This window comes from Herpailurus yagouaroundi, unplaced genomic scaffold (assembly GCF_014898765.1).
Source record: "Herpailurus yagouaroundi ecotype Mexico unplaced genomic scaffold, PumYag 181, whole genome shotgun sequence".
NCBI classification, from domain to species: Eukaryota; Metazoa; Chordata; class Mammalia; order Carnivora; family Felidae; genus Herpailurus; species Herpailurus yagouaroundi.
In genome coordinates, this window is record NW_024412412.1 from 31,915,039 (window position 1) to 31,928,267 (window position 13,229).

Sequence of the window (13,229 nt, forward strand, 5' to 3'; positions counted from 1 at the left end):
AAGATGAATGCCTCTCAGGGCAGAAGCAGGAGCCGCCTGTCAGTCTGACCCCCTGGCATTGGCTCCTGGCAGTGGCCACAGGCCTCTGAGGGGCTAGTGCACGTCTAAACTTGCATTTCCACTCTGGGGTGCTCGGGTGGCTCGGTCAGCTGAGCGTCCGACTTGGGCTCAGGCCACGATTTCAACATTTGTGAGTTTGAAGCCCTTCTTTCAGCCCTGTGCTGACAGCTCAGAGCCTGGAGCCTGCTTCAGATCGTGTCTTCCTTGTTCTCTGCGCCTCCCCCCACCCCCCACCTCTCAAAGATAAATAATAACCGTTAAAGAACATTTAAACTTTCATCTCCGCTCCTGAGCTAGCTTGTGTCCTAGCTTTGTGAAAAAACAAACAACAACAAAAAAATGTTGGCTGCCTAGTAATGAGGAAGTATATGGTAACGGACCTGAGAAAATGTTTTCCCTTCTTCGGAAGTTGCTGTTGTGTGCATTCCCTGTGAAAACCTGCATTCCAGGGATAGACAGCCAGGCACATTTCAAGTGGCCCCGTCCTTTCGGCCTTGCCTCAAAATTTCAAACAAGTTATCGACCCATACCTGGACTCTCCCGCCCCTGGTTTATTCTCCGGGTCAAAATTGAGCCTCGTGCTCGGTCCTACAACTGTATAGTTTCACGTTTTCAAGCGCACAGATGCGTGCGTTTCTTTGAGACCGTACTCTTCAGCATTAAAGAGGGACCCTTCATTGTAATCATTACCGAATGGATACAGTACTAATGGAACTTAATTGTTTCCACTAGATGGATCTCGGGTGTTTTTGGCAGCCAAAATGAAAATGATTCCAAATACCATCAAAGGGGCTTATAAGCACCCAGCATGCACAGAGTGTTTTGATATACAGTGGAGTGTTAATATCATTATCTCTCCTAATACAACATACGGTTACTTTAATCCTCTCCCGCCTCTGTGATCTTGCAAGATCCGACGGATAGACGGCAAAGAATAAAACATTATACACAAGGAGACAAAGGGAGAATTAGTCCCCATCCTCTGAGTGAGATTTTTTTGATTGTTTGAATGTTGGCTTCAAATATGTACCTTTATCAATACTGACTTCTGTATCTTCCACACTAGTTTGAGTTTGTATGCGACATCAAACATACCTTTTCACACATGTTCTTTCCAGATTTTTTTTAACACTTACTTAGCAGTTTATAGAAGGAAGTGAATGATCTCCTCAAGCTGCTTACAAATTAAAAAAAAATCTGTGCTTATTAATTATGCAGGATTAGTCTAATTATAATTCAGCAAATTAATTAGCGACAGAAGGTGTTCTGAAACATTGGAGTACATTTGCATGTTAAATGGAGAGGCTAGTCTGTAATATATGTAAATTTATGCATGGCTTCATAGTTTAATTTAAAAATTTGCAGCTGCATATGGTATGGGAGCAGGTGAAAAGTCAGTTTTAGTTTAATGATGCTAAAAAACATTGGATGGTGTCCTGTCTTACCAAGAGAATGCACTCATATCTGCTAATCTACGACTCTGTCATAAGAATATAGCATTACATAGATGCTCAAACTCAAGGTCAGTAGTGAGTGGACCCATAGGTGCAGTAAGTATAAAGCTAAAAACTGCGGGGGGAAAGCGGTGATAGGAGGGACCCAAACTCTGAACTTTGCTCGCCCCTTTATCCAATATTGCGTATTGGGTCGGCCCGCCTTAGTTTCAGGAAAGTAACCTTCCAACCTGTGTAGAAAGGGATATCTTTTTTGTCCGACCGTTATCTGTGCTGGCAGGTAGAAAAGTTGTCCAACCTTGATTCCCTTTCCAAATATTCACATTTGCACTTCATTTCAATTTCCTGGAGCCGTGGGAAAGTTATTACCAAGTTATGAATTAATGGTAGGGTAGAGAGTTTTACACATTGGCCTCAACCATCTGGCAAAACAGTAAAACCAGCGGACCAGGCAGCAGCAAAGGGCTCTTGGTGTAATTGGTGTTCATTGCTCAGCCTAGCATAGATGAGCTTCACAGGGAGGGCAGAGCCACGGGAGGGGGAGGGGAAGGCTGTCGAAGGGGAGAAGGGGCCCTAAGGAAATAGGATGGTGAGGACCCATTAAGCTGATGGCTGGCTAATAACTTCATTTCTCTCCTTCTTCCGAGTCGTCGTGGGCTTTAGAAAGGGAAAGAGATTTGTATTCCAATTCTGAAGTCTCCCTGAATGATGCTTCCTGAAGTCAGCCGGTACCACGTTCGGTTTCCCTCCGTCTTTTTTCCTCTTATTGATCTGAAGGGAGAGGGAAGGATCCGGCCAAAAAGAGGATGCGGGTTAAAAAACAAAGCAAAACAAACACACACACAAAAAACAAAAGGAAAAGCTGGAACAGTGCACATTGCCAAGAGCCCTCCAAAGACACTTTCTGAGACCAATTGGAATTACAAACATGCTCTTAGCGTTCTGTTTCACTCCAATTCAAGCCCAAAGAGTTCAATTATTATTTTCATTACTGGTGTCAGACTTTCATCCGAGTGCAAAAACAAGGACTTCTCCTTGGAGATTCTTTTCCTACGAGCCTCATGTTGCCAAGTAATGGAATTCAGGGGAGTGAGGATGTGTGTCTGACTCCAGAAGGGAAAAAAAAAGACAAAAAAACCTCCCGCCACATAACCCCAGGTCCTCAGAAACTATAGGGTGTTATTGGTCAGACGTGGAGAATCAAAGTGGCCCCTTGCTTTGGCAACTCAGCGACTGTTGACAGTCGGTTGTTTGCACTTGAGCTCTGGGAGACCCTCACTTCGGAAGAAATCCCGAAATGGCTCGGAAATGGAGTCTATCAATACAGAGTCAGAATTACACAGTGGGGGAAGTCGCTCCCTTCTGGTCCACTCGGGAGGCAGTGTGTTTGGTAATGAAGGATCTGAACCTGAAGTGCCAAACTGAAGTGCCACTTCCAGGAGCTTGTGATTGGAGTGAACGCCGAATAGAAAATGATCTGATGGGGCCCGCTGCCAGTGAGGAACCGAATTGTTTTGCCTGACCGTAGTTTGCGGAAAACGCGGATGAGGACTCTGACCCACGGTCCTCTGCTGTTGCTCTCTTCCTATGATCTGTTGTGATAGATTTAATGGCATTTTTGTTTTTCTTTTTACGGTATCTTTCCAGGGCATGCCCGGGTGGCTCCGTCAGTTGAGCATCCAACTTTGGTCCGTGAGTTCGAACCCCACATCGGGCTTGCTGTGGTCAGTGCGGAGCCTGCTTCAGATCCTCTGTCCCCCACTCTCTCTTCCCCAACCCTGCTCATTCTCTCTCTCTCTCTCAAAAATAAACATTAAAAAAATAATAAAATAGGGGTGCCTGGGTGGCTCAGTCAGTTAAGGTCTTGATCTCGCGGTTCATGAGCTCAAGTCTCATGTGGGGCTCTGTGCTATTGGAGCCCGCTTTGAGTTCCATGTCTCCCTCGCTCTCTGCCCCTCTCCTGCTCACGCTCTCTCTCTCTTTCTTAAAAATAAACATTAGGGGCGCCTGGGTGGCGCAGTCGGTTAAGCGTCCGACTTCAGCCAGGTCACGATCTCGCGGTCCGTGAGTTCGAGCCCCGCGTCGGGCTCTGGGCTGATGGCTCAGAGCCTGGAGCCTGTTTCCGATTCTGTGTCTCCCTCTCTCTCTGCCCCTCCCCTGTTCATGCTCTGTCTCTCTCTGTCCCAAAAATAAATAAACGTTGAAAAAAAAATTAAAAAAAAAAAACATTAAAAAACTTAAAAAAAAAAACCAAACAAACGATCTCTCCCTGAAAATTAAGGGAAGATCTTTCAGTAGAGTATATATTAATACTGGAGAGGTAATCAATGCAGAGAGAACCAGATCTGAATTTATGGCAACTCCCTCTGGTATAATTTTGTTTAGAAAATGAGCCATTTTCACATGTGGTGGCGAGGAAGGGGCAATTCAGGGCGAGGTGCCGTAAGTTCGCCTATGGAAAGGTGAGGGCGCTAAGTTACTATGTCCCAGCCCAAACACTTGGCGTGGATAATTAATCCTCGCCACTGGTGCAGGGGGTCAGGTTACAGAGGAAGAAACTGAAGGTCCCTAACTTTTTTTTACAATAAATACAAAGCAAGCAAAAAATAATAACAGTAATTGCAGAAGCCTTGATGTCGTGTGGCAGTGACTTGGTGGGGACACCCCAGTGAGCTGCCGCATGTAAGACCGAAATTATCTGCGGCCAAAGAAATGAACTTGCTGGTCTATTAAAAAATCTCCAATGTAGGAGAGCCTCCTCGGTCCCTTGGGTAATGCTTTCAAAATTTAGCTTGGTGACTTGACTCTCAAAAAATGTTTTCCAAGATTTAATTCAACTGCTCATGTTGCATATTTGACTCCCAGCCTTTTCTGTCTCCATAGTCTTTTATTTTTTTAAGTTGATTTATTTGTTTAAGAGAGACAGAGAGAGCATGAGTGGGGGAGGGGCAGAGAATGACGGAGAGAGAGAATCCCAAGCAGGCTCCAACGCTGCCAGCGCGGAGCCTGACGCATGCGGGGCTCGAACTCACGAAACGGTGAGATCGTGACCTGAGCTGAAACAAAGAGTTGGATGCTTACCTGACTGAGCCACCTGGGTGCCCCTTCCCTCTACAGTCTTGATGGACAAACGACCCCTAATCTTCATCATCCACTCAAGCAGTATTTTGTGTTCTTTTTCTAGAAGGCTGTAACTCTTGGGTCATGTCATGTTTGGACCACGTGGGTTCTTGAGATGTCTTATTTTCGGATACCTGATAGACTTTTGTCTGCTTGTTATGTTTTGTGACATGAAGAATGACTTTACTCTCATTTCCGTAGAATAAGGTGAAGGATATCACATGATCCCCCCATAGATCAGTGAGGCCCTAGTCCCTGAAGCAAAGAGCCACTTGGCTGTACGTCCTACCTTTTTCTTCAAAAGAAGCACGGCCAAGGTCGCCTGGGTGGTTCAGTCAGTTGAGCGTCCCACTTCGGCTCAGGTCGTCATCTCATGGTTCGTGGGTTCGAGCCCTGCATCGGGCTCTGTGCTGCTGGCTCGGAGCCTGGAGCCTGCTTGGGATTCTCTCTCTCTCTCTCTCTCTCTCTCTCTCTGCTCCTCCTTCACTTGCACTCTTTCTCTCTTTCTCAAAAATAAATATACATTGAAAACATTAAAGACAACAAGAAAAAAAGAAGCACAGCAACCTCCCACCAGAGCCATGTTTTTCTAAGAGTCAGACGAAGCAGAGATCCTCTCCTAGCTCTTCTACTTATTAGCTGTTTGACCTTGGACAAGTAATCTCACCTGTGTGAGTGTTGTTCCTCTCCCCTGTAAAACGGAGATGTTAATTCTCCTACTCTCAGAGGTGGGTGGGTTGAATACAATCACACGTGGCACATAATATGAGGTCGATGAATGTGGGTTATTTATTTATTGTTATTACAATCATCTCCGTAATTAGTCTTTCAACCATCGGGAGTGAGAGGAGTTGAGTGTAGTTGTAAGTAAGACAATGTAGTGCTTCCAGATTTTCCGTAAACTTACATTTTTTCGGATCTGAAATGACCTCTCACCGAAGCAGTCTAAGTGGATAAACTTTAATGGTAATAAACCTCTTCCATAGGGATGCCTGTGGAGATTAAAGATTCTGTCTGCTCTGTTCATGTATTTATATTTACATTTTAAGGGACTGTTTAAATAAATAGATCACCTAGAAATTCAGCTTAGAGAACTGAGTATTTGATTTAAGCCTAAAGATCCCAGTCAGTCAACATTTTTCAGTTATCTCCCCTTTCCATGGATCTTCTTGAACCTTTGTTTTGGCTGTCATCTTACCAAGCAGATGTCAAGTTCCAACCATTCCCAGGTGCCCCACTGTCAAGTTTTTAAGGCATAGCAAGAGCCAATGGGGAGTTTGACCCCCCCCCCCCCAGAGTCTCTTAATTTTTGTGGACTTGAATGAGACCCTCCACAAGGCCCTTAAAGCTTCAGGGCCCTTTCTTCCTTGGGCTGATACCTAAACAATCAATAGATTTATCAAGAGCAATGTCATCTTTGAGCCAAGCATGGGGCCCACTGCTGCCCTTCATCTCACTTTGGCCGCCAGGATTTGGATTCTGTTGTAGGCTTTTGGGAGAGGAAAATGTGTTCTTTCTGTTGTCAGAAGGTTCAAAGAGGATGTTACAGTTAAGACCTAGATTAAAGCTGGAGCATTATCATCATGTTTTTTACTGGTCTCAAGTGGAAACCCAGCACTTAGGGGTTTTCTTACCTTGTAAAGCAGAGGGAGCTGCCATGTTGGACGTTCTGAGTGAGAAAATGGCCCCCGCAGGTGTGTCCATCCAGCGCGGCCCCTCATCCTGCCTAGTCCCCCGAGGATCCAAGCGTGACAGGGCCCTGGGACAAGAGAGGCAAATGCTCATTTCTTTCAAATATGACTGGATGATCCGGCCTCTCCCTACATTTGATAGTTCTCAGAAGTGGTAGGAGTGCCTTAAAGGACAGGAGTTAACCTTTTCAGAAGCACCCACAAGCAGTGGGAGCCAATTGTATTTTAATTTATTGGACTCTAGAAAAGGCGGTTTAGTAGTTAATCCAGATAACATGTGTCTTCCTCGAAAATCATTGGACTTCGGCCTTTAAACACCTACACGGTTTGTGAGGCATATCCAGTCTACATATGGCTCAGGCTTCAGTGAGCCAGCCTGCTTATGTGGCCACCGTGGCAGAGAGAGAGAGAGAGAACCAGAGAGAGTACCCCTTGCTCTTGGCTTTTGGAGAGGGTGGGGGTATTCTCATCTCTGTGATGTGGAACATGTGATCATGGTACTGCAGAAATTATTTCCAGCATAGGCAGAATTAGGTATGTTTTTTTAAGGGAAAAGGTTTCAAAGTGAAAGGTATTTTACACATTATTTTGTATAGACCTACCTGATGATGGCTGTTACTGGTGCTAGTTCACATTCTTTTTTTTTTTTTTTAATTTTTTTTTTTTTAACATTTATTTATTTTTGAGACAGAGAGAGACAGAGCATGAACAGGGGAGGGGCAGAGAGAGAGGGAGACACAGAATCCGAAACAGGCTCCAGACTCTGAGCTGTCAGCCCAGAGCCCGACGCGGGGCTCGAACTCACGGACCGCGAGATCGTGACCTGGGCCGAAGTCGGACGCCCAACCGACTGAGCCACCCAGGCGCCCCTAGTTCACATTCTTTTGATACGCATCCCTGTCTAATCTTTTCCTTGCAGACGTTCATGTCTTCCCACAGTGCTCTCCGCAACACTTTTCCTATTGCAATTTTTTTAGAAGGCGCTGGATCTCGGATTTCAAATGGGAGGTGAATTGAATGACCTCTACCACAAATCTGGACAGAATTCTGCTGGGTTTCGTACTAGTCGGATCGTTGGTTATAATTCTGGAATCCGGCGTGAATACTGAGTAATTGCCCTTCCTTGGATTTAGAGACACGTCCTGCCCGCCCCGCTTCTCCCACCCTCCAGGCCGTCACTCAGCGCCCTATTTCTGCAACCGGTTTTAAACTCAGGTTCCTTTTGGGAAGGGCTCAGGACACTTCTAGACCCACCCTTCTAGAACTTTCATTCTGTTCTTAACAGTGATGCGTGTTCCAGTATTCCAGATTGGGAGAAGAAGAGTTCTGGGGTACTAGGAGATCCCGTGAGATCGTAGACCCATGTTCAGGGGTCTCCAGACGCCTCTCGCAATCTGAAGAAGTATATTTTGAAGAGGTTGATTGTGTGCTCCATGAGGGCAAAGATTTTGTCCATCTTATTTGCCATGGTGCTTGAACTTCTGTGGAATTTACTATACACTTTGCAGTCGATCAGATAGGTAGATACATGACTTTCATTAGTAGGCATTGACTTCCATGCAACTATCTTTGACCTAATGTTTCCCTCTTGCGATGCTATAGCCCTCTCACCAAGAAACCAGAATCCTTCACGTGGTTCTCTTTCTTTCCTCCCCCCTCCCCTTACCTCCCTCCGTCCCTCTCTCCCTCCCTCCTTCCCTCTTCCTTCCTTCCTGAGCATTTTCTGTTTTAAAACAGCTGTTTTGAGATATAACTGACACACTATACAGTTCACCCATTTAACGTGTACAGCGCCATGCCTTCTAATCTGTTCACAGAGCTGTGCAATCATTGCCGTAATCTAATTGGTTCAGGAAACACAGAACGCCAGATGGAGCTTGCTGCGAGAAAGACCCAGGTTCAAATCCTTGTTTCTGCCACGGACAAGCTGTGTGATCTTGGGCAAGTGTCTGAAAGATCTGGTGCCTTTGTTTTTTGTGGCTGTGAGACGATTCATCAGTCATAAAGTTGTTGCAAGAAAAAAATGGCGCGCTGTATATGAAGCACCTAGCTCAGGGTATTGCACAGAGGAGACAAACTTCCTTTCCGTCCCTTCTGTGATCCCGACGCCCTTCAGCCGCTGGTCCAACCCAGAACGGTGAGCAGGGACAGAGGTGGCTTTGACCTGTGATGTTCCTGAGCCACCTTCTCCTGCCTCAGAAGCATCCAGAAGGGGTCTTGAGAGAATGGACACTCAGCAGTTTGCCTGCCAAGCCCCAGGGTACCACCTGCTCTGACCAAGGCATCACCTAAGATGCCTCACTTTCCATCCATCAGCTGTCCTGCCTTATTTAGTTATTTAGTCAGTTCTTTTTCCACAATCTCAGATCAGTGGGTTTGCCCTATCTCTAGAAAACCCTGCAAACATCCCACTTGGACTTTAGTAAAGCGGGGTCTTTTTGTCTTCAGTGCTTTCTTCTATCAGTGCAGCCATTTCTGGAGGGCTCTCAGCTCTACACGCTTGACTTTGTGATCATAGAACGTTAATGTTGCCTCGGCCCTGGAGGTCATCCAGTTAAACCCAGCGGAAGAAACTGAGGCCCAGGGAAGTGAGGTAACCTGGTTGCATAGCTGGTTGGTAGCAGGTCAAGACTAGAATCCTGTCAGCATTTAATATATATTTGTGGAGTGCGGGAATGCCTTTTGGTACCTTAGGTTGCCTCAGCGGACCTAGGAACCAGGTTGAAAGCGGATGGCTCGAGTTCCCATTCTGATCCCACCTCCCCGCGTCTATAAAACAAGGACAGTCGTGCAGTTGTTAGAGTTCGCTCCTCAGGAGTGAGATCAGAAGCCTTGCAAAGTGTACTATATGCTGAGTGGCTGTAATATTTATGGAGTCAACGCTGTTTGGAGAAAGTGGAAATAACAGCATCCATCCTGATGAGAATCGGCACATTTGGTCCGAATCTTGTAATTCATTTTGGTTTCCCGTTTCTGAGTGCAGAGTGCTGACATTTTCCAGGCAGCTGTGGCTTCGGAGGGATCCAGACCCAGGGGATTTGTTCCCTGCCTGTGGCTAATGGATGGTATAGTTAGTAAAGGGTTCTCTAGCAAGCCCCTGAGCACGGTGGGTGGAGGGGGTGTGGGCGAGGGAGGTGGAAGACAGCAGGAAAAGGAAGAGAAAAAATTGGAGACCTCAGGAAACCCCAGAATTCCTTTACATTAATTTTTAGGTTCACATATAAAATATCCAGGCCATAGTTTCTGGAGCTAGCCACTTAGAAGCCGCTGTGCCTTCCTTTAGAAAGTACTGTACAACGTAAGAGAATTTTCTCTCTCTCCCTCCCCGCTTGACTTACCGCCGGCGCCCCCCCCCCACCACTCCCTTCTCCTTTGTGAACGGAGGGTTATATCCCTACTGTGCAGGGAGCTGTCTAGGTTACAAACTCCAATCCCAGGCCAGCAAAAGAGTCAAAACTTTCCATCCAAAGAACTCCTAATTGAAAATGAATCGAGCCTTTCGGCAGGCCCCTTGTTTCCCCCAATCAATTTGATTTCTTGTAAGCATTTGTTTTTTTTTGCACTTTTCCACCTACCACACCATGCGCGTAATAATGCCTTCGCGAACATTAATGTCTTCACCAGATACGTTTCAGGGAGAGGGTAGGGCAGGTAAGGGAAAGTCTAACACACAGAGAGTGCATTATAAGGAGCTCCGCTGAAGCAAAACTTTCCAAACATCAAGGACTTGGTAAGAAAAGGCACTTGATTTGGTTTGAAGAGGGGAAAAGGTGTAAATCACCCATGGGGGGGTGGGGGTGGGGGGAGGGCTATTGTTTGCAAGGGGACTGCTGTGAGAAAAAGCAAGTTTTAAAGGATCTCCGTGAGTCATGAGTGGCAGTAGCTGCCTCTGCGGAGAGTGTACAAACGGAGGAACATTTCCCCTCACAAAAATCGAATGTTTGAATTCTGCTCGGTCTCCGAGTGCTACGGGCAGGCATTTCACTGCATTTTAGGGAGCAAAGGCAGGTGGTGAATTTGGACACTGCGTAAAGCAGTGAGGGGCAAAAGAAAAAAAAAATAAAAAAGCAGTGCGGGGCATCTTCTCTGCCCTGTCACTCCAGAGGTACCTCGGCTGGAGACCCTCGGTGGCTGCATGGCACCGGAAGTAATGCCCACCCCCCACGCCCCACTCCCACCCCCGCCCCAGTAAAGATTAAAAGAGAGACGTGAAAAGCAGATGTCGTAACAGAACGAAAAAAAAATTTAGCTGTTATTTCCAAATTCACACCCCACCTTATTCATAGATAGGGGTCAGGAGCACTTGGCCAAATATTTTTAGCGAATCTGGAGTAAAAGAGACTCCAACACGGAAAACACTGTGCAGAATACAGTTTCCACTCTCTCCTCCTTTATCGTGTACTGCTTATCTTTCCATCAGGGCTATTATTATTATTTTTTTCTTTAAGTGCTACATACAATTAACCGGAGCGCGCTCTAATTCTTTTGTGTGATTCTTTAAAAAAAAAAAGATGAAAATAAACAGAAGGTCACCCTGAGAGCATCTCACCAGCCGTTGCTTTAAAATAGAATTTTTGGAAGCATTGTTGATTTCCACTTATTTTTGTTGGTAAATCCTGGGGAAAAAAATGTATATCTTTTCCTTTAAAGTTCTAATTCAAGGCATGGATGTGAGAGTTCTGGAGGGACTTTGGGACTGCGGTAAAATTTCGTTGTCATAGTAACAGAAAGGGAAATAGGCCTAGCTCACCTGGGACTTTAACACTGCAAAAGCTGGATTTTTTTTTTTTTTTTTTTTTTAAGGAAAAGGACTCTGCAAGTGAAATAAATGAGAAACTTATTGTGTTTTGCAACAAAATCCAAAACATGAAATAGGTAAATGGCTGAAAAGACCACCTCTGCCATTTTTGTTGTTGTTCTTGTTCCATGTCCTTGTCTGACTAAAGGTTCCCAATTGTAAACCTGCACAAATAGTTTATTTCAGAGGCTGTGGGCTTTAAAATATGCCTTATGAATGATAACCTCAGACCATTATGCTGCGCCTTTGTATTTTTCGGGATAATCTACAGATGGTCTGAGAGGACATTCACACTTGTTATTAATCATAAAAACCCCAGTGTATTCCTGCACAGACCGATCTGCCTATGGATGGCAACATACCGTTTTCTGATTTTTCTATACATTGGTTAAAAATATCAGGGGCCCTTTTGTGGGTGAGGGGATACGTGTGCGAGCGTGAAGGTGTGTGTGGCCCGCGGAAAGCCACATGCGTGAGGAACCCTAGGATTCTGGGTGAAGTCATGCCATTTTTTTTTACCCCGGAGCAAGACATTGTTGCGCGGCAGGAGTCACTGCTGCCTTGGAAGGCTTATTTTTGGGAGACAGAGTGCCCTTGCGACTCGGGGTGGGGGTGGCGGGGGTGGGGGGGGCGGGTATACAACCAGGAGCCCAGCTTGGGAGCCACCTCACAATCCTCAACGGGTGATGGAGCTGGCCTGTGATCGCAAACATCCAAATTTGCAAATTGCAGTGGGTTGGGGCAGGGTGTTCCTTCCCAGGCGGCTGGCTGAAATTCCCCAGACTTTGAAACACAATCGCTTTCCAATCAAATCTAATATAATGCAGATCTATTTTCTCTTAAAAACTGTTTACTCCGGAGTGTAACACGTTGCTTTCTCTTCGCAGATTCTTTCTCAAATTTTTCCTCAAGTGCAATCAGAATTGTTTGAAAACAGCAGGAAACCCGAGGGACATGAGAAGGTTTCAGGTAAGGGGCCTGAGGTACTTGCCTGTTAAATAAGTCATCCTGTTTTCCCAGTCTTTAGCACTTGCTTCTTTTTTTTTTTTTTTTTTTTGCTGCCTTAGAAAACATTATTCACCGATGCTGCTAACAATAAAGATAACTCTAAATGATAACCCTCATCCCATAGCATTGAGGGTTTCTTCATTTTGTAGTGCTTAGGCCCTCGGCCTCTATTGCCAAGGCCCCAGGGGAGGGGCACCAACCCGTGCTGGAGATTTGATTTTAAGCCCTCAGGCTGCCCTTCGCACACACAGCTGCCCACAGCAGGAACCGTGTTCTTGATACTCCGCCACCTTGGGATTTTTCAAAGCAGCTTCTCTGTGCTTTCTGCAAGCAACAGCCTCTTCCTTTCCTTTCCCACCGATTAACTATTCAGTGGTCTCTCTCGGAGCCTTTGGGAAAGCAGCAGCCCAAACAGCCGTGGTCACTTTAAGATCGCAGCATGACAACAAGACCCACGGGGCAGTGACCCAGCTGCCTGGCAGTTAAATCTGCCACCGGTTTCATCACCCTTGCCACTGATGTACTGAGGACACGAGCTAATAAAAACACAGAGAGAGGCAAAGTGTGTCAGCTAGGAGATGAGAGGAAGTGCAGTCCCCCTCGGCCCCCTTCCTTAATCTTTGAAGGACCCATATTTAATCCACCAAAAGGCTTTCCTGCCATTCACACCCCGGCGAAACATACAGCGCTCTCTTCCCCGTGGAAACATTGAAAACACGTTAGACAATAGCCTTCAAGCTTGAGACTTAAAAAAAAAAAAAAAAAATCCGGCAGCAACGGAAGGGATGGGGATTATTAAACTCGTGTTTTGGGGGAGGAAAGTGAGGTTCTAGGGCCTTAGTGACCTGCCTCTAATCGCAGGAAGGATGTGATGGAACCAGGAGCCAGGAGCGTCTGTCTGCTCAAACCCCTTCCACCAGACCGCGGGTTTGCACTGTGTACAACAGCTAGGTGCGCGCTTTGCTGTTGACTTTTTGAAAAACCTGAATCATTTCTGAGCAAGGGGCTGCACGTATTCGTTTTGCGCTGGACCGCACAGATAATGTCGCTGCTCCCGCCCGAGGCTCAGAGAGCTTCTCGGGTTTAGGAACAGGGTCC

At 46.0% G+C, this 13,229-nt stretch overlaps 1 protein-coding gene across 2 annotated transcripts in view; it reads left to right on the top strand.

Annotated features, from left to right (window-relative positions):
* EBF2 (EBF transcription factor 2) overlaps window positions 1–13,229 on the top strand; it is a 203,550-nt gene that overhangs the window by 130,179 nt on the left and 60,142 nt on the right. For both annotated transcript variants that reach the window (XM_040490239.1, XM_040490238.1), the window contains exon 7: window positions 12,011–12,092. In XM_040490239.1, the coding sequence (XP_040346173.1) occupies window positions 12,011–12,092 (82 nt within the window). The remainder of the gene's footprint in view (window positions 1–12,010; window positions 12,093–13,229) is intronic.